We start from the raw sequence: 23,213 nt of genomic DNA on the forward strand, positions 1-23,213 counted from the left end.
ATAAAATTTCTAGGGCTACATTGGAATATACCATAATATAGTTCACCAAAAAGAGAAATGGAAAAGTTTTGACATCAGCGGTGAAATCTTAGAAAAGGAGATATTTTGAGGTTCGAAATCCGACATGGCGAAATATGATTGGACCCTAGACGCCGACCTACGTGGCTCACTTATAAAGTATCGAAATCGGTCATCAAATTTATGACTGATAAAACGTATTCACGTTGCAGATACGTAAAAAAAACAACCACGAATCACCTCCCGCCACGTAATAAAAAGTCCACCTTTGATCACTTGACCGTTTTAGTTCCCACGAAACCTGTTTCCTTATTGGCTGTCACCGAAAGCCACCTAACAGCCCCGTCTCTTTGTGGTTCTGAAGTCACTTTAACCCCCAAATCCGTCGCATTCCCTTCCTCAGGTAAAACCCTAACTCTGCAAATTATCTCGAACTCTCCTCTCTCCGATCCGTACGGAAGGAGACCGTTTGAAAATCTTCTGCGTCGCGGCCCACTGGTACAGTCAATTCCCTCTCTTACAAGAGCGGTAATTTCGTCAGTTTTCAAAATTGTGTATAAATTTCGCATTTTTGTTGAAATTGAGATTGTGATTTGGGGGGAATTCGTTTGGTTTATATTCTGTAATTGGATCTCATTTCTAGGGTTTTGAGGAGGAGGCCCAATTCAGTTCGATTTGATCGGAATTGTTGTTCGAAGCCGTTTCTTTTCGAGTGATTACATTAACGATGAAGAACGTTGAGCGTATTGCCAATATCGCCTTAGCAGGTTTGCTCTCCATAAGCAGTAATTTAAATTTGTTTTATCGATTGTAATTTATTGGGATTTTTTTTTTGGGCATTGGAAAATGTTGCTTTATAAATAGGAAAAAAAAGGGGTTTGAGATTGAGTTGTTCATTGGGCTATGGAGCTGGTGGGGGAGTAGAATTACATAAATTTCTAATCTTGATGAGTCTTTCAGTGGGGGAAATGGCACTGTAGTTTTGAAAATCATCAAATTATTTTTTATTTATTTATTTAGATTAAAAAGAATCAAATTTGAGGAGCATTTAGTGATCTTGAAGAACTAGAGTATAATTGGCTATTTATAGCCTTGTTGATAGGATGGACATGAATTAGGGAATGACAGAACCATTTGTAGATTTCATTTAAGATCGATGTGTTTTAGGATATGCTTGGTGGTTGAGATAAGTGGGCTAACAAAGTTAACAAACAATGTCAGATTTCGTTCTGTATGTTTTTTGTTGCTATAAGTATTTGAAATGAAATGGTGATGAGAAATTTCTTGGTACACTCTCGCTGTTGTTTGACTAGCCAATTTGGGGAAAGTATGAGAGATTGCGTGCCTGTCTGTTTTTATGCCCATTCCCAGTGTTATTAGTGCATTGCATTTAGTTATCTGGTAAAATTTGCAATATGTATTCTTTAATTTTTAGATGCCATTGTTGAGGTGTGGTGGAATGGTCATCACTCGGAAATTAAATGACTAAGTTACTTTTGTTTACAGGTTTAACGTTAGCACCACTTGTTGTAAAGGTAGATCCAAACCTAAATGTAGTTTTGACTGCATGTCTCACAGTTTTCGTGGGTTGCTACCGGTCCGTGAAGCCAACTCCACCTTCAGTAAGTTCGGCTGTCTATTTGTTTCTGATGCATCTGTTCGAGTATTCACTGCCTTGCCTTGAATTTTATAAATGTGCTATTTCAATCATGCAGGAGACGATGTCCAATGAACATGCCATGCGTTTCCCGTTTGTCGGGAGTGCAATGCTGTTATCACTATTTTTACTTTTTAAGTTCTTATCCAAAGACTTGGTTAATGCTGTCTTGACGTGCTATTTCTTTGTTCTTGGGATCATTGCTCTCTCGTAAGTCCTTTATTTATAGTTTATTTTTCAACTGCTATATTATTGTTAAAAAATTTGACCTCCGGTCTGTGTACAGAGCAACACTGTTACCTGCTATTGCACGCTATTTGCCAGAGAGTTGGAACAAGGATCCCATCGTCTGGCATTTTCCATATTTCCGGTGTATGATGTCATTTTGAAGTTTTATTGTGGATACTATTGTTATGACATATTTTACTTCATCACTAGTTTTATTTATTTTCTTTTGAAACTCTGGATTTACTCTGTACGAGTTCGATTCTATTTTATGCTATAATTCTACTCAGTTGAGAAATTAAAATGATTGTTTGAAGTGTTGTGTATATAGTTAGTGGATCTTCTAGGAATTATTAGGCAGGTAGGAAATCATTTTAGTTATGGTGCCATTGTATGAAAGAAATTTTGTTAGTTGTATAGTCTTGAGTGTGTTTTTTGATCTAGTTGACATTATCTTGCTTGCATCATGCAGAATGATAATTTTCCTTGCACCGTTTCTTACACAGCTGTGGAGATTGAGTTCACAAAATCTCAAATTGTTGCTGCAATTCCTGGAACCTTTTTCTGTGCATGGTATGCTTCAAAGAAGCATTGGCTGGCTAACAATATATTGGGGCTTGCCTTCTGTATTCAGGTATGTCAGCATCCAGTTATATAGATTTTTGTGTATGTTTAGCATCCTCTCTGATAAACATCTTTTCTTTTAATCTATATCTTTTATAGTTTTTTTTAATTTTAAATTTTAATCCGGTGCTGGCATATGTTTGGAAATGTTTATTTAATCTGTAACTTTATACTCAAGAACTGAGTTTTGAAGAATTTCATTATTTTTCTTTTCAGGGAATTGAAATGCTTTCTCTTGGGTCTTTTAAAACTGGTGCCATCCTTTTGGTAAGAAGAGGGACTCTTGGATTTGTGTGATTATTTTTTGAAGTATTTGAATCTGCTTCTGATTGTCTTTGTCGTCACTTGTGCTGCTGAAGCTTCCTTTCTATCTCTGTCTTGACTGCTTGAACTCTTGATCTAGTGTTTCCGGGTCGCTATGATATGCCCTTGTTTCCTCTTGCTGATCATTGAATATTGGATACTAAATTATCAATACCCTATGTATAATTACATATGCATGTGTATATATTATATACATACATGTATTTTTTTAATCTTTGGTCCTTGTGCATTGCAGGCTGGACTTTTTGTGTATGATATTTTCTGGGTTTTCTTCACTCCAGTTATGGTCAGTGTTGCAAAATCTTTTGATGCGCCTATAAAGGTTTGTACTCCATATTAATCAAAGACCTTTTGTACCAGCAAATAATCAATTTCTGAATGTGGCTAAACTTCTAATACTCTTACTGCAACCATGATTTAATTGGTCTGCAGCTGTTGTTCCCCACAGCAGATGCTGCACGTCCTTTTTCTATGCTTGGACTTGGTGATATTGTAATCCCTGGTAAGGTTAAAATTTTCATATCCTATTATCTAGTATCTACTGCATGATCTGTTTAAAAGGTTTATTATTTGTCATTTTGTTATAAATTCGTTCTATGGAGTTTGAGTATAATATTATGTTGGAAGTAAGATGCATCTGTCGTTTAAGCGAAGTATACTATTTAAGTAAAATATTCTACCCGCTAAGTTCTAATTAGTCTCGCCCTTGCATTTCATATACTACCTAAGCATCATGGAATTTGGAAGGACATTTGTTTTGAATCCTTTCGGACCTACAAGCCACCTGATTTTGTCTTCCCTAATTAAGCATCTATATTTCCCGCTTTTGTGTATTTGAGGAATGTTGCTTTTCACTTTGTCTATCACAAAAGTATAATATTCTAGTACTGTGGATAACAGGGATCAATTACTTAAAAGGATTTTACTGGATAGAGAATATGACTGGCCTATATAATATTTATTTTGAAAGCAAATATAAGAAGTGGTAATTATTTGGCAAATGGACTTAGGCTTTTAGCATAAAAATGCTTCATATTTTGGGTGATCTAGCAGCCAGTTCATTAGTTCAAACTTTAAAACTGTATGTTATACATTTAACTTTAAAAGTGTCTGTTATATCTTCCTTCAGGCATTTTCGTGGCGTTGGCTTTGCGGTTTGATGTATCTAGGGGAAAAAAGGGCCAGTACTTTAAGAGTGCATTTTTGGGATACACGGTTGGTTTGGTCCTCACAATTGTTGTAATGAACTGGTTTCAGGCAGCACAGGTATGGCATAATTATGTTTGATGGATTATTTTTCAACTAGTTCTTGCACCCCACCTTATAAATACCCGTTGATGTTAAGTGTTAACTGAAGTTCCTGTTATATTATAGAGACCACTTCATTTACTTTACGTCATCATTGGTCTCCCCTGTACATCATAACTAATTTATTACCTGATCCATCTTGTATGTTTTCTGTTGACAGCCAGCACTGTTGTATATTGTACCATCTGTTATCGGATTTTTGGCTGCTCACTGCATTTGGAATGGTGATGTCAAACCGGTATGTTCACGTGCCCATGCTTTCTTGTTTCCAAGATGTTATAGATTATGCAGTTACATAAAGTAGATAGTGAATGTTATGGCATTACATTCAAATAGATGGTATTCCCAGTACTAATATTGATATAAATCCATAAAAAATAATGAAAATAATTTTATTCAATTCAAGTGGTTTTGGTTCTTGTTGGGGTTCATAAGTGTTATGCCAATGACTTAGCAATCCTTTTGTCAGATAATAGATATTGATTAAAAGGGACTTTAAGTTATGGGGTGAAGGAAAATATTGGAAACGAAAAGTGAAGCTAGTCGTGTGTGTTACTTCCGCGTATATATTTGTAAATATGTTTGTAATCTTTGAAATCGTTTTGCTGAGCGAGGTTCTGATTCTGTCGTGATGCAGCTTTTGGCATTTGATGAGTCGAAGACCGCGGCGACAACTGAAGAAGAAAGCGATGCCAAAATTACCAAGAAGGTGGAGTAAGTTGAAATACAGAGAAGACACGGACACCAAAACTTTCCCAACTCGAAAAAAAAAAGAAACACCGTTTTTCTCTCCGAGGCACCGTAATGCCCTTAAAGCCTCTTATCTTAGCTAATTATGCAACTGCACACAGCTGTAAGCCTGTAACAGCTTTTTTGGATTGAGGACGAAATAATATTTCAGTTACAACAATGTTAGGTTAATACAGAAACTTTTGCCAAATTTCTTTTCTGTCTATTTTCAAGTCATTTAACTTACAGTAACTGCTGATGGATTTACCCAACCCTTCTTGTAAATGGGATCGAATTGAGTACTAATTAGTTAAAAGTCGAATTGAGCACCAAGTAAATGTGGTATAAATAACAATGTTGAGTACTAATTAGTAACGACAGTCAAAAGTCGTTGGTGTACCAGTCAGTGGTTGACTGTAATTTTCGGCATCTATAGCATTTCAGTTATCGCGCGCAATTTGATTTCTATCTGGTTGACACGGTTTCTCTCATGCTTCAATGGCGGAAGCTGAGATTGATTTTTATTTTTTTATTTTTTTATTATTATCCTTTATCTGGCTACTGGATTCCATGTTCATGGTATTGTTGGAAATGCATGGAAAGCATGTTAATACGTTTTGTTGGCGACATATTATCCGTTCCGAAGCCGGACTATGCTATTGGATGGTCATTGGCCGGAATTTTCTAATATGCTTCAAGGGATCTTTTGCGCTGAAATTTATGAGTAATCAACAAAACGTGGCATTCCATCGGCATCAACATCAACTTGGTTGAAGGCCTATGCTAGCTTACTCTTTAAACTCATATAACATTTCTCTACATTTAGCTTACTCTATACACTCATATTATTTCTAATAAAACTATTAATATCTCTTCAAACCCACCTCACAAATCCAATTCAATGTACAAATGTACTAGTGAAGGCCTATGCTAGCTCTCTCTCCTCCTCCTCTCCTTCTCCTCCTCCTCTTGTTGATCTTGATCAGCTGCTGCTTGTTGTTTTGGCAGCAGTTGTAGCAGAAGTAGAAGCAGGTGATGACTAGTGTTGGACATGATGATGGTGGTGGTCGGATTACTGTAAGGTGGTGGTGGTGACAGTGATGCCAATGATAAAGGTTGGAAGATTCAAAATTTCAATTCATCATTTATCTGTAAAAAAGAACTTGTTTTTTTTTCTTCTATGAGAGCGTTTTACGATATTTAACAGAATAGAACGTAAGAGAAAGATCACGTGATTGTAAGGGTTTGATTATTAAATGTGGATTTATTGACAAATTTTAATTTTTATTGTTAATTTCATTTTGTACTTAATGGTAATTATGCAACAGGATAACAAAGACATTTCATATTTAAAATTTGGGAGGTTTAACAAACCACTTCCCGTACTGTTCGCTTTTAACGGAATTCATATTTTTACTTTTTTCTGGTACTATTTACTACACCGTTATTTGTTATTTTTCATTAAAACAAAATTTTTTTTTAACTTTTTTTTAGTTTTTCGTTAAAATTTAAGTTGGTTGTAGAGGAATGTTTAATGAGAATTTTTCTAAATAATTATAGCAGCGAAGAAAAGAGATATTATTATGTGGGCCCTCCTTAACGAATTTGTATTTGCATGCATGCATGCATTATATGATTCACATACATGGATTTCTTATGCATGATGATACATACAGATGCAGAGAATCTAATTTTGTGGTTGATGATCTTGTCTCTCTCTATCTTATTTCTTATATTTTTATTTTTACGTTCAACTTGTCTTTGTCGGGTCTCTCATATCACGTAAAACTCGAAGAGCAGATCAACTTTCTCCTTCTGGATCAGGAGAAATTTTTAGGTGTACCGGATACACCAAAAAATTTTAGTGTACCCTCACTCATAATGGTGTACCCTCACTTTTTGTACCCTCAATAAATAAATAAAATCAAACCATTATGAGTGAGGGTACACCTAAAAATTTCTCCTGGATCAGTCGTTAAGGGACCTGGCTTTTCTGCCCTCAGTTCTCATACACTCACATCCTTTTTTATTTGTACGATTAAGGTTAAATCATATCAATATTTTATGTCATTATTGTTTTTTGTTTTATTATTTCTATAATATTGACATGATTTAATCGTGATTATACAAAATAGGAAGGGATGTGAATATATGAGAACTGAGAGGGTTGAGAAGCCGGATCCGCCGATAAACGCTTGATAAACTCATTTTGAACGTGGCGCTGGGCGTCTGTCTGTCTGACACAGTGAATGATTCCCTAACCCTACGACAACAACCTGTGTGAAAAAGACTTTAACCTGTTGTCGTTTTTTAGCTTGCCAAAGTCCATGCTGGATATGAGCCTGTCTCTTTGTCTCTGTAAGACTTGCAGTGCCTTCCAGTTGGGATTTGATCAAAATCCAACGGAGAAATAGCAAAATAAATCAAAGTAGATCTGAATCTCAATCTCGATGCTAACTTTATCACTGCATTAATTTAAATATACAGTTAATTTCTAACGAGATGATTCGTCTCTTTTTTAATAAAATACTCACTTTCACATTGTTTTGACATTATAAAGAACATTACGTTTTACATACTTCTTCTAGAATGCATTAACGATATTAGTCATGCTTACAATGCATCAATGGTGAGGAATTGATCACTTGTTATTATGGATGACTACTTTAGCGCGATACACTTTACATACCATCTATCATTCAGAATAAGAATTCTTCTGTTCTAGACAACTAATCTTAACATTTATCTAACGCTAATCTACATCAATGAAAAAACAGATACAGAATATACGCATGATCTTTTGCATATTGGTCCAGATATGCGTGTGTGTGTGTGTGTGTGTGTGTGTATTTATAGGGTTTTAAGATGGAGATGGAGCCATGAGAAAAAGGTTGAGACGATAGCATGCCAAATGGATGAGCGTCTGAAAGCACATGTAGCATAGCAGAAGGGGCGCCATGGAGTCGTCAAATGCAAAATGGATTATTCCCACAGTTCCCACCTGCGTCAAATTAGTATATTCACGATCAAAAAAGTTATTCTGGCTAGGAAGGAAACCCTAGAACTGTAGAACATGTCGGGAATTATATAAGCTTTGATAAATATAGTTATTTATGTATTTGTGGACGACGGTAAATGGTTGCTCAATACCGTAGAATTCAAATGTGAGATTCATATAAATTATCGGGTTTCGACTTACGTTTTTTAAGAATGCTTAGTTGTTCTTCTAAAAAAATGCAGTTAAATACACCCTGAAAATAGCACATTTTTTTTATGATAATATATTCGCGAGTTCGGTTGCAAGTGAAATATAAAGCACCATAAAAGGCTAAAAGTTGGATCGAGATCAAGTATGAACTGGCTTTGAGGAAAACTTTTAAATATTTTGACTCAAAATTTGAACTAAAGAAGATTTGATGATGGCGAACACAAGTCGGGTTCCATTTTTTAAATTTAAAAAAAAAAATGATAGACTCCGTACACGTGTTATTATTGATAGGTAAAATACACTTTGTACACGTGTTACTAGATAGTTTGTTAATTGATAAAGTTACGAATTCTTACATTATTAATTTTTCATTTGTCTTGTTTGGGTCCACCAAAGTCACCAAATCTAATGATCTAGAACCTTGAAATTTGATCTAACTGTTAAAGTTATTATAATTTTTAAAAAAGATCTCTATTTTTAGCCGTTAAATCAAATTTCAAAGGTTCAAATTACTTGATTTGATGACTTTAATGGAAATGATTACAAAAAAAAAAACTTTTCATTACTCAAATTTTCAACACAACCTTTTTTTTTTTTTTTTTTTTTTTATTTACCTAAGATTTACCTTTTTTGTCGACAATGACGCCTAGATTAACATTACCTTATAAACAATTTATACACATATATGTAAAATATGGGACAGATGTATTAGGGGTGGGTAAACGAGTCCTAGACCTACAGGTCGAGGCAAATTCTTGCGGTTAGAGACAGATACGGCGTGAGTCAAAAAATTATAAATACCAAATGGGGCAGGGCAAGCCGATTCCTTGTACAAAACGGGGCGAGCCAGTTCTAAAAATTGGAGAAAACGAGCCCCCGACCCGGACCGTTCATTGCCAATTGATTGAATCTCTACGCTCTATTACCCACTCTCTTTTATTCTCATACCTAATTCAATCAACTCACCCCTTACCCTCTCTCTCTATCCCGACTCCTCGATGTCCCCTCCCTCTCGATCCCTTTCGATCTCTCTCGATCTCTCTCAATATCCTCCATCTCGATCTCTCTCCCACCCTTTCTCTCTCTATATCTCTCTCTCTCTTTCCCATCTCATACGCCCTAAAACCAACATAACCCCTTTCTTACTCTCGTCTTCTCTAACCTTCACAAAGCATAACCAGGCATATACCCTGCTCACCTGCAGTAAACCTAGCTCACACTTCACAAAGCATCACTAGCTGCGCCACAAGCCGTCGTCCATGCCTTTCTCTCTGTCCTCCAGTTCCGCGCTTGAGCTACCGATAATTTCAGGTAATTTCTCTAACACTATTTAAAATTTTAGATTTTATTGATTAACTCTCTCTGGATGCCTCTGCCTTCGATCAAACAGATTGCACTACTGGTCCAGTTTTTTGCTTGGAAACGGTGCAGCAACGGATGAGGGTGTGACAACCCGTTCCAAATTTTACGTTTTTATTTTATTTTAAAAGCGTGAATTTACTAAATTGCCCTAGAGGCAAGGACTTTGACTTCCGTTGACCATCGACTTGAGAGATGTGAGACTTATTCTTTAAGCATATCCTCGTAGTACTCTTTGGTACGAACGTATAGGCGAAAGCCGTTTGCGCGTTCGGATTATAACGGTATAGTTACGAACGTTCGAAATTGGTTATTCAAGGTTTAGTGGGTATTTAAATTAAACCCCCACTTTGTGGGGGAAGCCCAAAATCAGAAAGGGAGGGAGGAAAGAAAAGAAGAAAAAAAAAAAAAAAAAAAAAAAAAACAGGGAAGAGAGCTTCCCGTGCACCCATACCCGCGCCACCACGAGACCACCTTCCAAGGCCGATTCCGGCCAGCTCCGGTGGAGTTTTTCGATGCCACCACCACCATCTTGAAGCTCTCATTCCCCTCTACAAAACCCACCCAAGAACCACCTTGATTGACCATGGTATGAGACGGTTTGAGGCCACGAAAGTTGACGAAAATCAATGGTGCTCCGGCCACCCTTTTCGATTTTCCGGCCAATCGGCAAAGCAATGGCCGATGCCACCACTTGGGCTTTGTAGCCCACAATCCCAGGAGCAAAACCCAACCAACCTTGACCCCGTTGGACCACCGTAGACGACGAATCGACGTCGGGAAGTTTTAGGCATCCGCCGGCTTCGTGGGCAAACTTGACCATCTTCCGTCCACTTTTGGACTTCGTGGCAGGTATGAAAGTTGCTCCACTCACTGAGATCTTCATTTCTGTGAAGTTTGAGAATTTTTGGAAATAGTTGGATTTTCCGGCGAGTCGGGGCGGCCGACCGCCACCCGCGGCGGCGCGTGCGGCGGCGCGTGGCCAGTGGGCCGCCAATGCTATTTTTAGGCTATGTCAAATGTCTTGAATTCAGTTTTGTCATTTGAATGACGTAGGTTGATAGTTGGAACCTAAATTCATTACGATACGTTACTTGATGAAAATGTGAATCGATGATCCGACCGTTGGATCGTCACCAAAATGGGATATATTATAATACGTAATATTTAAAGATTATAGGAATTTACAGATCGGGAATCCGACATACGGATCTTCCTGAATTGGATTTGTAAGTTAGTAAAATAAATGTTCATGGCCACTTGTTTTAGGCAATTGGCGGAGATCTGACCGTTGGATCGTAATGAAATTTTAGTATGTTATTCTTGAAACATATTGTGGATCGTTGGGAGTTGCGGATTGGAAATCTGATATGCGGATCTTCCGGGTCAAGTTATACAGGGTTGTAAACCCTACCGTCGATCTTTGATCGACGGTTGACTTGTGGTCAATGGGTATCAAACTATTTTAGAATGTCGTTGAGGTTGTGTTTTATGTGAATTACGTACTCTTCGGATAAGAGTTCTAAGATGTGATTTGATAATTGGTCACATGGACCAATCATTCAGGACGCCTCGAGGTGTGCGCTAGAGAATCATAGCGTGGACTCCAAGTAAGTGGATCTTTTCCTTTTTATCGTACATATTATTGAGAGTTCTATCGACATTTTTAAATTGATTAGGTATATTACTTTCATATATAATTATAGTGAATGCTTGAAGTACGATATGAACTACGAATGGCTTGATCCCTATTTAGGGTACGTAGGCAGTCTAACAAGACGTTAGATGCAGCCATAAAATATTCGAGACCAAAGCCTTGCTTGGGAAATTGAGTAAGGCGAAGGAAATTGGTAAAGGCAAGTTTTAGTTTTATGATTTAGTTAGCTAAATTAGTGTTAATTGGGTCGTCATGGATAATTATCCCTGAAAATAAATAGTTTGAGAGTAATGCGTTATTGATTGTACACTTCTCACTGTATTGTTTATAATTGAACATGCTACGACATGTTTGAGTATTAGATTGCATCATAGTATATCAATATGTATATTACTTGCATATAATTATTGGGAATGCTTTCAAGTGCAAAGGTGAACTCAGGACACCCAGGTAAGTTCAGGTGAGTTTATGGTACTAGTTGAATCGATTTCGTTATAGCATGACTACAGTTATGTGTTAGGCAACTTCGATACTGTCGTACTGGTTGCCATGAGTTGCACATGTTATATTGAGATGCATTGAGAGCTCATAAACCTGCACCCCGGTGTTAGTGCTCCCGCCCGTGGCCAGGGCACAGTCCTTCACGTGATGTTCACCTCCCGCACCTTATGCTCACCTTGGATTCAAGGTAGGTGCACAGTCCTGTCGTACAGACCACTTTAGGTGGTTCCGACTCGTAGGTGACCCGCGATTATTCGCCCAGTCTTCACGTGATCGTAGCACTTGAGCTTATTTATTTACACCCAGTCCTGTCGTACAGACCACTTTAGGTGGTTCCGACTCGTGTGCAGATATACTTATTGAGCTATATGCTAGCCAGGATTGATGAGATGTGGATAAGTCGTACAGGTCACTATAGGTGACTCTGACTTATATGCTAGCCAGGATTGATGAGATAGGGATAAGTCGTACAGGTCACCATAGGTGACTCCGACTTATATGCTAGCCAGGATTGATGAGATATGGATAAGTCGTACAGGTCACTAGAGGTGACTCCGACTTATATGCTAGCCAGGATTGATGAGATAGGGATAAGTCGTACAGGTCACTATAGGTGACTCCGACTTATATGCTAGCCAGGATTGATGAGATATGGATAAGTCGTACAGGTCACTAGAGGTGATTCCGACTTATATGCTAGCCAGGATTGATAAGATATGGATAAGTCGTACAGGTCATTAGAGGTGACTCCGACTTATATGCTAGCCATGATTGATGAGATACGAATAAGTTGTACATGTCATTTTAGATGACTCTGACTGATATATCACTTTGTATTGATTTAGTTCATTTGGCCTACTTATTAATGTATGGTGGAGTTAATGGCAAACCGTGGTTTTGGTCATTTCTGAGTATGGTTTGGATATATGTATATATGTTGTACTGTCTTATGGAAAACGATACGGGTTTTACATTAGGGCATTACTTTTAGAGAGGTAATAACTTTGGGAAGCTTGGTTTTATTGCTTACTCACACCTTCTGTTTGGTGCCCTCCAGGTTTTAGCTGCTGAGTTTGTATCGACAACAATCTGTGGTGAATCTTAGTATTAATGGATATTTTTGAGGGTATGATTCTTACCCATACTACTGTACCTTACTTATGCTCTGACATCGCGTGTGAAATGGGTTCGCTCCCACTCGTAGCGCACTCTGGTACTTAGACACTTTTAGATTCAAATTTATTCACTTTTTGTACACTATCACATTTTATGGCTTCGTCACCTTCCAGGTGTCGGCCAGCACAGTTCGATTCAGGGTCCAAGTGGACTTTCTGGGTCGGGGTGTGTCAGAGGGTCTTGATGTCAGAGACCAAATCGAAGATCTAGAGGATGAGCAAGTCCGAGAGGCAATCAAAACCGGGAAAAAAACAAAGTAAGAGTAGGTGCGATTTCAGTGGTCAGATTTTTAATACCTGCTCCAGCCCAGCCCATTTCCTTTTTAAGCGGGTTTGGTCCGGTCCCTCCAAATTTCGGACCGGCCTGTCCCATGCCCACCCCTAGGATGTATTGCACCAATTTCTTTATACAATTTTTGACACATACTTTTGTGGGGCTCATTTTGTAATGTATTTTCATGATCTAAACCGTCTAGCTTTTAGGTGTTTCCTCAAATATCACGCCTCCAAAAAATTACTCAAATCTGAAACTATATGACTGTTGGATTAAGGTTTAGAGTTTCTTTGTAGAATTGTACTCGTTCATTTTCTTCACTACAAATGAGTGTCTTAATGGTTTGGATTTGTCTAATTTTTTGTAAGGATGTTCTAAAAGACAGAAGGTTTGGATCGTTAAAATACTTACGGAGTGGACTCCACAAAAATATGTGTCAAATCTTGTGTAAAAAAAAGTGGTTTCATGAATTTGCCTCCATATATTTTTATATTATATCCAAAATGAAATGTTAAATATAAAATATCATACTATATTTAATGATTTATGTAGCAATTTGACATTTTGTATAATCTTTTACTACAAAGGGTATATGTTGAGTGAAAATATTGGATCTAACTAGTAAAATAATCAGTATAGCTTAATATTTAATAAACAATAAAATAATGATTTGAATCCTATAAACTGTGCTGTAAATTTTTTCACTAGTTGCAATGTATGCTTTTTTACATCATGCCATATCAGAATTGACGTTTCTTTTGAAGAAATTTTACGGTTGTTGTGGACATGTTTCATGACGCAGACCGTTTGACATTTTTTTTTCTTTATTTATTTTTTACATAAGGGATAAAATGTTTAATTATCGGGATCAACCAAATACAAAAACTTCATGCTTATTTGACATATCCTTTAAAGAAGCTCTAACAATTTACAACCTTAAAATCCCTCTGTACATGAGGTATCGTTTGGTATGCAGACGGGACGGGACAGGACGGAACGGAACGGAACGGAGCGGGAGCAAATATGCCCTCGGATGGAAACAAGGAGGAAGAAGAAGGAGACGGAGAGGTTATAATTTTGTGTTCCACGAATGTGGAACGAATCGTTCTAAGGGGTGAGGTGGAACAAAAATTCACCCAAAACTCGTTCCGTGGAACAGCTTGTTCCACCCGTTTTAAGCGCACCAAACGTGGGACGGAACGCCTTGTCCCACTCTGTTCCGTCCCGTCCCACGTACCAAACGGTACCTGAACTATTACTCCAAAGTAATAGGCATGCAATCCTTAAAACGACATGACATGTTTACATATTGTCACAAGCCACCTTTGATTGCCTATTTCCGATCTGCTGCTAAAAAGGTCGGGTGTTTGTCCAGTCAACTATTAAATAGCGTGTCATGCTATTCATAAATGATAAGTGGAGTCCAACTCACATGTCCTTTTTTTCTTTTCTTTTTTCACTTTTATTTATTTATTTAATAATGTGATTGTATGGGGCCATATGTCAACTATAGTTTGTGAGATGTTTGTCCTTTTAATTTTAGAAATGTGATTTTATGATTGTAAGTTGGTTAATATGAAAAGGTATGTGTTGTGCATGATAAATGATGGTGTAAGTGGGTTTAATTGTTAAGAAAGAAGAGAAATCGATGAAGAACGAATTCGCACCAAGTGCATAAGTATGATTATTTTCAACCACTGTTACGTTATGTGCAAATCACTAATGAAAAAGTTGTTGATTTCTTGTTGTGTGATAATGAGATAGGTTTAGTAATAACGATCCCCATCACCATATGTATCACAGTTGAATGAATTTAATTTTTGAAATTTGTATAATAAATAAACACCAACATCAAAATTCAAATTCTTTTTTGTATTGGACAGTTATTATCCAACAACATGCCAGATAATTATCCCACGTGTAGAGATTAGAGATGCACGTGCATAAAACAAGAAGAAAATCCACGTCAGCAAATTGCATTTCTCCCCCTCAAATCAATGGAAATCTCTCGTCTACGACGCCATTGCTGAATCCAAACAAAGAAGCAACAACATTCACGCACCAAACCCCATTTCGTCATCTCTCCTATATTAAGCCTTCATCCTTCACCACCCACTTTCACTGCAATAAAACCCACCTCTCTGAATCTATCCTACGAAAAACCCACATTTTCCTTTCGCTTTCTCGGCAACCAAACAGAAGAAAAGGTGGTGGCTTTATTGATATGGTGGCGTTTGGAGCGAAATGGCACGGTTTGAGATCCGTGGCAATGGTTATGCTGCACTTTGGGGCGGCTTTTGTGTTTGTTTCGGCGGAGAGAGGCCTGAGGCTTGAAGGTTCGAGGTTCAACGGGACAGAGGGATCCGAATCTAATTACTTTTTCAAAGCTGTGAATTTCTTATGGCAATCCGAGAAATCGGGATATCATCATGTTTGGCCGGTAAATCCCACAAAACCTGTTAAATTTTATTTTTCGGTTGAAGTTTTTGGTTAATCTTCAAGTGTACTTTTAATTTCCAGCTAAATCACTGTCTGACAATCAAAAGAGATAGCGCATATCTGTATAAATTTGGCTGAAAAACTTAAAAACATTTTTTGGTCATGAAGCACTTTTTGGAGATAGGAACGACAAGAAGGCACTTCTAATAAAAACACTTATGAGCAAAAGTGCTTTCTAGTAAAGCAGTCCCAAATGGGATCTTCCCTGTTCCTTGTAAATAATTGTAGTAGATTGGTGTAAACCTGAATGTACTGCTTGCATTACATTTGTATCAAGAAGTATACATCATGTGGATAAAATCAGAAATATGTGTTAGTTGGGGTTTTAAGGCAAAACTGTGTAAAATTGGATACTTATTGCTAATTGCTGTGCTATTATATGCTTGTCATTTCACTGTAAAAATTAACTCTAAGGGGTTTGTAAACAAAGGATTTTGTGAATTTTGGTGTACAGGAAATGAAATTTGGGTGGCAAATTGTTGTGGGTTCTATTGTTGGATTCTGTGGAGCTGCGTTCGGGAGTGTAGGTGGTGTAGGTGGTGGTGGCATTTTCGTTCCAATGCTTAGCCTAATCATTGGGTTTGATCCAAAATCAGCAACAGCTATATCAAAATGTAAGAAGAGATTTTATGGTAATTTAATAGGAATGAAAAGATGTGCCGTTGAATTGGTAGTTATATAACACGGTATATGTTGAACTGCTTTTGAAGCTAGCGGGAGTATTGTCCAAATGTGCAGGCTGTTTGAATTGAATAAGCTCTTGATCACAGATCACTGTTGCCTGATTTTAGTTCCTCAGTGTGACACCTAAGTTTCTTATGTTGTGTTAATTTGTCGTGGTAATTTTAGTGAACAGGCTTTTTAAGTCCTTTTCATGGTTCAGTCCTATAAAAATGTTTTCTCAAACTACATTGATTTTTACATAATGATTCACTGTTATATTGAATTACTGGCTGGAAGTTACATCGTCGTGGATTCATTTTGCTTTGTTTCAGGTATGATCATGGGTGCAGCTGCCTCAACTGTGTACTACAATCTTAAGCTAAAGCATCCGACGATAGATATGCCCATTATTGACTATGATTTGGCTGTACTCATACAACCGATGCTCATGCTGGGCATTAGTATTGGAGTGGCTTTCAACGTGATCTTTGCTGATTGGATGGTCACAGTTTTGCTTATTGTTCTCTTTATAGGTAATGGACCAATCGTCCTTTTGGGTTCGAATTTCTTGGTGTTACTGTATACTTCGACCGCTTATTCTTGGTGTTTTCAGGTACGTCAACAAAGGCGTTCTTCAAGGGTGTCGAAACATGGAAAAAGGAAACCATTATGAAGAAGGTAATGCTATGAATTTCTGACTGTGATTAAGATAATTCAAGGATCACGACATATGATTTCACTTTAGTACTCATACTTGGTGATGTCCAAATTCTAATTTCATTTCACTTAGGGATGGAATCTCTACCTCCATAGTTTTATATGCAATAAGCAAGGCTCTAATTTAAATTTAGGTTTAAGTTCTCTTGAAATGCATATGTTGCACTACTCTAACCATTGTTTTTTTTTTCTTCTGGATTTTAGGAGGCTGCTAGGTGTTTGGAGTCAGCTGGTGAGTTTGATTTACTGTAGCTCAAATGTTGTATAAAACATTCGAATTTCTTGCTTGTAGTTGATTTCTACATTCACGTCATATATGTTCTTGTTCGGTCAGCTGCTGAAAATGTGGCATACAAGCCTCTTCCAAGTGGCCCAGCCAATGAGCAGGAAAAGGAAACCAAGGAACCGGAGGTGAGTGCATGCACAGTAGTTACGCAGACACTGGTATAATTTTGATGGAGCTTCGAAGCTAAATGTAGATGACCATTTCAGGTCTCGATTATTGAGAATGTTTGCTGGAAGGAGCTTGGACTTCTGGTTTTCGTCTGGGTTGCATTTCTTGCACTGCAAATTGCCAAGGTTCTCCATCTCTTTACCTAGTCTATCAGAAAATTTTTATTGCAAATTCCCTTGATTATATGACATTGTGGAGCTAACAAGTAATAACCATCTGTCTTTTCCACAGCAACGCACAACTACTTGCTCTCCAGCATATTGGGTAGTGAATTTGTTACAGGTAGTACGGTGTGAATGTATTTGTTTCTCTGCATGTACATGTACAAATTCAATACATGGACGATCAGGAATGTGCTAATGTTTCCATGTTCCGCAGATCCCAGTTTCCCTTGGTGTATCTATGTATGAGGCAGTGAGCCTGTACCAGGGACGGAGGGTAATAGCATCTAAGGGAGAGGAAGGGACAGATTGGAAAGTGCACCAGCTGGTTATCTACTGTCTCTTTGGTGTAATTGCAGGAATCGTAGGTGGGTTGCTTGGATTAGGCGGAGGATTTATCATGGGTCCACTGTTTTTGGAGCTCGGAATCCCCCCTCAGGTGCTATTTTGATTTTCCTTGACATGAAGCGTAATTAAACAAAACCAAAAGCCACAAAAATGGTTTAGTTTGTTCTAAAACTTCTTGATGATTTCGCTGCAGGTCTCCAGTGCCACGGCCACATTTGCAATGACATTCTCGTCATCCATGTCTGTTGTAGAATACTACCTTCTAAAACGTTTTCCAGTTCCTTATGGTAAGTTTTATCCCTGCAACGCCAAGGATAGTTCGCTACAAAGTCGTCATTCTTTATCCAGTTGTAGACAGATGGAGCTAGTACTCCACAAATTCGTCTAAATTTGTATATTAACACGCACATTGCAATCTCCGCAGCTGTCTACTTGACCGCAGTTGCCACTGTTGCAGCATTAGTAGGACAGCACATTGTTCGAAGGCTGATTATACTCTTCGGAAGGGCGTCTCTAATCATATTCATTCTAGCCTTTACCATATTTGTCAGTGCAGTCTCACTAGGTAAGTGTTTTTTCCGTCAACGAACTTCAAGTTGCGCTAATACCCTGAATTCTGAGAGGCATTTGTTTCTCTTTTGTTTTTGTTTTTTCAGGTGGAGTTGGGATATCGAACATGATCGGGAAGATTAACCGGCACGAATACATGGGTTTCGAAAACCTTTGCAAGTATGATGTATAGAACGTTATCTTCAAGGGGAAAAAATTTGCTAGGGTTCTCATAGATGAACTCTGTACCGTGTTCTACTACTGCTAGGTTCTTTTTTGGTCAAAGTGTACTTACTAGGTCAAATTTGTGTTTTGCCCCAAAAATTGTTGGTTAGTAATGTGCAAGCTAGTTTCTCTCTCCTAACCGCTCTTAATTACTCGAGCTACAAAATTTTTACTTCGGGCGAGAAATTATTTTGTGTACTTAAGCCAACAAGTTATATTAAAAAATACACAACATTTTTGGACAGCTTGAGGTAAGACCATAGGAAGAGGATCCTCTCCGGATCCACTTGTGGGGATCCTATCTCCACATCTTAACCGTTCATCGTACATCGTGCGGTCAGTTTTTGTTAGGTACTATTTGTGTTTAATTTTAAATAAAAAAAGTCAAATGATTTCTGACCGCATGATGTATGATGAATGGTCAAAATGTGAGGATTCTTAATATCCCCACAATTTGAATCCGGATGGGATCCAAATCCAAGATCATAACACTCGATCCTTGTCAGCAACCAATCAGAGTGATAAGAACCAAGATTCTACTCTAAGGATATGTTTGTGTTTAAAGTGACTTAGGTCCGTCAGCTAAATTTCTTTGCGTTTTTTTATTTATAGGAAAACTAATAAAAGTGACTTAAAAACTTTGAGTTTTAACGATAAGGATAAAATAAAGGGTAAAGTGAATAATATCAAGATTGATTTTTTAGTGTAAAAATGTGGTTTTTTGTTAAAGTGAACAGTACCTAGAGTTTTTTGTTCAAGTTCCCTTTTTTATTGCATATCTAGCCGTTAAATTCAATAAGTTTGTTATGTTTTAATATATTTTAGACTTTTTTCACATTGCAAAGTCAAGCCACTTAAATTTTGCAACTTTATTTCACTGCAAGAAAAATGCCTAATTAATTTTCAGACTTTTGAGCCACCAAATTAATTAAGAAACTAAATTAGTTTAATTTCAAACATTATTATCTTAATGTATTAATGCTTGAATCCAATTTTGCACTCCAAGTCTGCTTCATTCAGTTTCTTAATGCAGATGCCTTGCAGGTAGCCAACTGGCGGTGTACAAGTTGTTCAGTCACATTCTGCAAGTTGGGATGTATGACCTCATTGACCTGTGAGGGATTCTTGAATTCAACCTGGAATATATCCCATCTCTTTATATCTTCCATTACATGACCAACATACAGAGAGTATAGAAAGTTATGTTAATTTACGGGCAGCATGATAGAGAGATGTAGAGTGAGGCGATCTTCTATTATCTTAGAATTTTTTCTTCTTCTTAAACACGTGATCAATAAGTGGATTGACATGACAGTTCACCTTTTTGGGAACCATAAAAACTCATATAGGCATTTCAACCTCCTTATGACCACTATCGTGTGGTTCACGAACGTAAAAAATCGAACCTATGACGTGTAGTGTGGAGATCATCCTAGATTTGGCTTGATACAACTTGTCGCCTTGTAGCTCAAGCAGCTTGTAACCCATATTTTCGTATGTTCCATGTTGAGAGTATTAATCCGACATTGAAAAAAGAAAGGACCTTGCATGTGAGATATAAGTGGTTGAGATACTCCCTATATTGCAAATTAATTATATAGTAGAAACTCAATTTCTTTCAATTCGCTAATCAATTATAATCAAAATATCTTAAGTTCGACTTCTGTCCATGACGACTCTATCCATGACGACTTCAATACCAAATATTATGTTGATATATTGTGCGACATAGTCTAATTTCTGAGCTGCTTAATGTAAAATATGGTTTCATATACACTCGAAATCCTAAATTCGATCCCTCGCTCGATATTTGATTGTACGTTGAAGTCAAAAAGAATTTTTTGCCCTTTCTTTTATTGAAAAAGTTAAAAAGGATTGGTTCTATTCCCTCTTAACCCAAGCCCAATAACGTGAAAAAAATAAAATAAAATAAAATAAAATAAAAGGAATTTCCAGTGACCAAAATTCCAATTGGAAAGCTGGAAGGTGGACCTCGGAAGCCCTAGCTCCTCCTCAAAGTTTGTCGCTTTCTTCTGCGGCGATCGAATTCGAAAGGGCGAAACATGGTGTTCTACTTCAAAGCGCGATCGGACGTGGGCGATTTCACCATTTTCATGGGCCTCGACAAGTTCGAGAACGAGGAGCTCATCAAATATGGCTTCCCCGAAGACATTTGGTAACTCCTTCACCCAATTCTCTGTCCCCAACTTTTCGAATTTTCAATCCAATTCGCAGTTTATCCCAATTTTCATTAGAAAGATTGAAAATTTGTAATTGCATTTTTTGTCAAGTTTTGAAATTTCTGGTCAAGAATCAAGAATTAGGTCAATGATGGGGATTAGATTAAGGAGGATTTCGATTTTCCCACAATTAACACGACGGGATTATGTGGTTTGTTTAGTTCTGACCGTATCGGGATCAGTTCATATTGTTTCAGAATTGGGATTGTGTGCATTTGTATGAAAGAATGAATCGGAAATTTTGTGACACTGCCATGTTATGACTTATTTTAGATGTTGAATGTTTAAGGAATGCATGTTTCGCCGATTTTCTAGTAATTGTTTGTTTAGTTCAGACCGTGTTTATGCGTTAATTCTGTGTTTGATTGTTTGAACTTGTAGTTAGTAACTCAGAGGACAAAGGAACTTTGTTATTAGTAGGAAAATTGTACCATGTAAGCTTGAAGTTTTATGTAATGGGATTTTGGCGTTACAGGTTCCATGTGGACAAAATGTCTTCCGCCCATGTTTATGTTAGGCTGCACAAAGGACAGACCATCGATGATATAAGTGAAGGTTTACTGGAGGATTGTGCTCAGCTTGTCAAAGCAAATTCCATCCAAGGCATTATCTAAACAGATTCTTATATTTTAGAGTAATTGGTTCCGTTTTGTAATTTCATCCAAGCCTTTTTCTCTTTTCTCATTCCAATAAGGATACTGCATTGTTGTTGCGTTCTAATGATGTGTCATTTTGCAGGCAACAAGGTAAACAATGTTGATGTTGTTTACACTCCCTGGTCCAATTTGAAGAAAAGTGCCTCCATGGATGTTGGTCAAGTTGGTTTCTACAATTCAAAGAATGTGAGCTTCTTTATGTTGTAGCCTATGTAGATTATTATGTGGAATAGTAACATGCTATGTAGTCTTTATTTTCATTGGGTTTAAGATGCATGGAGATGCTGATCATTGTCCAACAATGACACTTTATTTAGGTTCGGACTGTGAGGGTGGAGAAGCGGATCAATGAGGTAGTTAATAGATTGAACAGGACAAAAGTAGAAAGGAAGCCTGATTTGAAAGGTAAAGTTTTAGTCTCAGCTTTATTTCAGTTTGTTTACAAACGTGGTTCTAAAAATCCAATCTTGAAAAACAGTACTCACTTTGCTCTTTATGGAGGAAAGTTGACACTACAGTTTCCTTTCGATATCTCTGGCCTAGTATGTCTTATGTATTATTCGTAGTTATGGATATTGTAAGTGATATTGGTTTTCCAATGTTACCCTTGTCTTTTTATGGCGTAATGGTGCGATAACTAATGTGCTAATAAAATGTAACTGCAGCTGAGCGAGAAGCTGTTAATGCAGCCGAAAGAGCTGAGAGAAAGCAGTTCCTGAGGGACAAGGTAAGTTCCACCTCCTGTCTTGGCTTGTAGCGTGTGTGATTATCTGAGCGTATTCTTCACCTTATTAACTTCTAATTTGCTTCATGTATTTTTGCTCTTATACGTGAGGCTGTACCTTATAACTTATTGACTTCACTACATCTCCGGGTTTTGAATTTTGCAATGGTTAATGTATTGAATCTTAATTTAGTAATAGTAATACAATTTGATCAAATGATACTGCATTAGGCTAGGCTGCATCTTGCATTATTATAATGTAAAATGTGATGTTCTTGTGTTGAAAAAAACAATTTAACTTTAAGCGAAACTATTCTGCAGAAACGACGTGAGGAGATGGAAAGGCTTGAGAAGGAGAGACAATTGGAACTAAGGAGCTACAAAGGTTTGATGAATTCTGAAAACATGACATCGAACAAACAAATTGCATCGGCAAACAAGTCATTGCAGGAACTGGAAGAGGACTTCATGTAAGGATATCACTCTCTATGGGTTGGGTGAGACGCTGCTGCCCGCTGCCCATGAGGAATAGAGTTTATCATTCAGTTTGTGAGTTAGTCCTAAACCTTTTATTTTGTTGATGTCGATAAGAAAAAGAGAAAACACAAAAATGGAGGGAGGAAAGAAAATGGGTGAGGGTTGGTTCGTGGATATCTCTTTCTTGTCATGGTGATGCACAAAAATCAAACTTCATTGAGGATGATGATGAATGATTTATTTGCAAAAGTATTTGCAACATTTTAAAACCCTTAATTTATATTTGCCTATTTCTGAATGATTTACTAAAATCATATATATATATGTGTGTGTATATGGAGATTATGCGGTGTAGGTGTACATTTTGAAAAGGGGGAAAAGAAAAGACGGGACGGGAGTCATGGACGTAGTATTGGAAACTAATATTATTTAATCGAGGTT

The 23,213-nt window shown here is 37.3% G+C and overlaps 3 protein-coding genes and 1 long non-coding RNA gene across 5 annotated transcripts; all 4 read left to right on the plus strand.

Moving 5' to 3' along the window:
• Window positions 1–357: 357 nt before the first annotated feature.
• LOC137734267 (signal peptide peptidase) lies at window positions 358–5,096 on the plus strand. 2 transcript variants are annotated; one of them, XM_068473564.2, is made up of 12 exons: window positions 358–516; window positions 662–785; window positions 1,525–1,640; window positions 1,734–1,885; window positions 1,962–2,047; window positions 2,407–2,534; window positions 2,741–2,791; window positions 3,084–3,170; window positions 3,281–3,350; window positions 3,978–4,114; window positions 4,317–4,394; window positions 4,794–5,096. In XM_068473564.2, exons 2-12 carry the CDS (start codon window positions 746–748, stop codon window positions 4,872–4,874), a joined length of 1,026 nt encoding a protein of 341 aa, XP_068329665.2. In that variant the 5' UTR covers window positions 358–516; window positions 662–745; the 3' UTR covers window positions 4,875–5,096. The 2 variants fall into 2 exon arrangements, with proteins under 2 accessions (XP_068329665.2, XP_068329669.2); XM_068473568.2 differs by having other exon boundaries at window positions 407–546.
• A 5,906-nt stretch (window positions 5,097–11,002) lies between these two features.
• On the plus strand, window positions 11,003–12,868 carry LOC148690976 (uncharacterized). Its single transcript, XR_015957149.1, has 2 exons — window positions 11,003–11,062; window positions 12,668–12,868. It is a non-coding gene; the product is annotated as an uncharacterized LOC148690976 (long non-coding RNA).
• A 2,172-nt stretch (window positions 12,869–15,040) lies between these two features.
• LOC137708772 (sulfite exporter TauE/SafE family protein 3) lies at window positions 15,041–18,814 on the plus strand. The gene is made up of 12 exons (XM_068447926.2): window positions 15,041–15,499; window positions 16,013–16,172; window positions 16,554–16,754; window positions 16,835–16,899; window positions 17,143–17,170; window positions 17,273–17,349; window positions 17,431–17,517; window positions 17,624–17,674; window positions 17,771–17,992; window positions 18,095–18,188; window positions 18,326–18,466; window positions 18,558–18,814. The coding sequence occupies exons 1-12, from the start codon at window positions 15,284–15,286 to the stop codon at window positions 18,641–18,643; spliced, it is 1,428 nt and encodes a 475-aa protein (XP_068304027.2). The 5' UTR covers window positions 15,041–15,283; the 3' UTR covers window positions 18,644–18,814.
• A 1,803-nt stretch (window positions 18,815–20,617) lies between these two features.
• Window positions 20,618–23,070, plus strand: LOC137734509 (uncharacterized). The gene is made up of 6 exons (XM_068473760.2): window positions 20,618–20,851; window positions 21,391–21,518; window positions 21,654–21,757; window positions 21,889–21,976; window positions 22,237–22,298; window positions 22,617–23,070. The coding sequence occupies exons 1-6, from the start codon at window positions 20,739–20,741 to the stop codon at window positions 22,767–22,769; spliced, it is 648 nt and encodes a 215-aa protein (XP_068329861.2). The 5' UTR covers window positions 20,618–20,738; the 3' UTR covers window positions 22,770–23,070.
• The last annotated feature ends 143 nt before the right edge of the window (window positions 23,071–23,213 follow it).

This window comes from Pyrus communis, chromosome 15, assembly GCF_041283825.1.
Source record: "Pyrus communis isolate YQ-2024b chromosome 15, ASM4128382v1, whole genome shotgun sequence".
In the NCBI taxonomy this organism is placed as follows: domain Eukaryota; kingdom Viridiplantae; phylum Streptophyta; class Magnoliopsida; order Rosales; family Rosaceae; genus Pyrus; species Pyrus communis.

Coding starts and splice junctions, on each gene's coding strand:
- LOC137734267 (XM_068473564.2), top strand. CDS start 746: ATGAAGAACGTTGAGCGTATTGCCAATATCGCCTTAGCAG. Junction 786..1,524: donor TGCCAATATCGCCTTAGCAG/GTTTGCTCTCCA, acceptor TTTTGTTTACAG/GTTTAACGTTAGCACCACTT. Junction 3,171..3,280: donor CTTTTGATGCGCCTATAAAG/GTTTGTACTCCA, acceptor ATTGGTCTGCAG/CTGTTGTTCCCCACAGCAGA.
- LOC137734509 (XM_068473760.2), top strand. CDS start 20,739: ATGGTGTTCTACTTCAAAGCGCGATCGGACGTGGGCGATTTCACCATT. Junction 21,519..21,653: donor CAAAGCAAATTCCATCCAAG/GCATTATCTAAA, acceptor GTCATTTTGCAG/GCAACAAGGTAAACAATGTT. Junction 21,758..21,888: donor GTTTCTACAATTCAAAGAAT/GTGAGCTTCTTT, acceptor CACTTTATTTAG/GTTCGGACTGTGAGGGTGGA.
- LOC137708772 (XM_068447926.2), top strand. CDS start 15,284: ATGGTGGCGTTTGGAGCGAAATGGCACGGTTTGAGATCCGTGGCAATG. Junction 17,675..17,770: donor GGGTAGTGAATTTGTTACAG/GTAGTACGGTGT, acceptor CATGTTCCGCAG/ATCCCAGTTTCCCTTGGTGT. Junction 18,189..18,325: donor ACGTTTTCCAGTTCCTTATG/GTAAGTTTTATC, acceptor CAATCTCCGCAG/CTGTCTACTTGACCGCAGTT.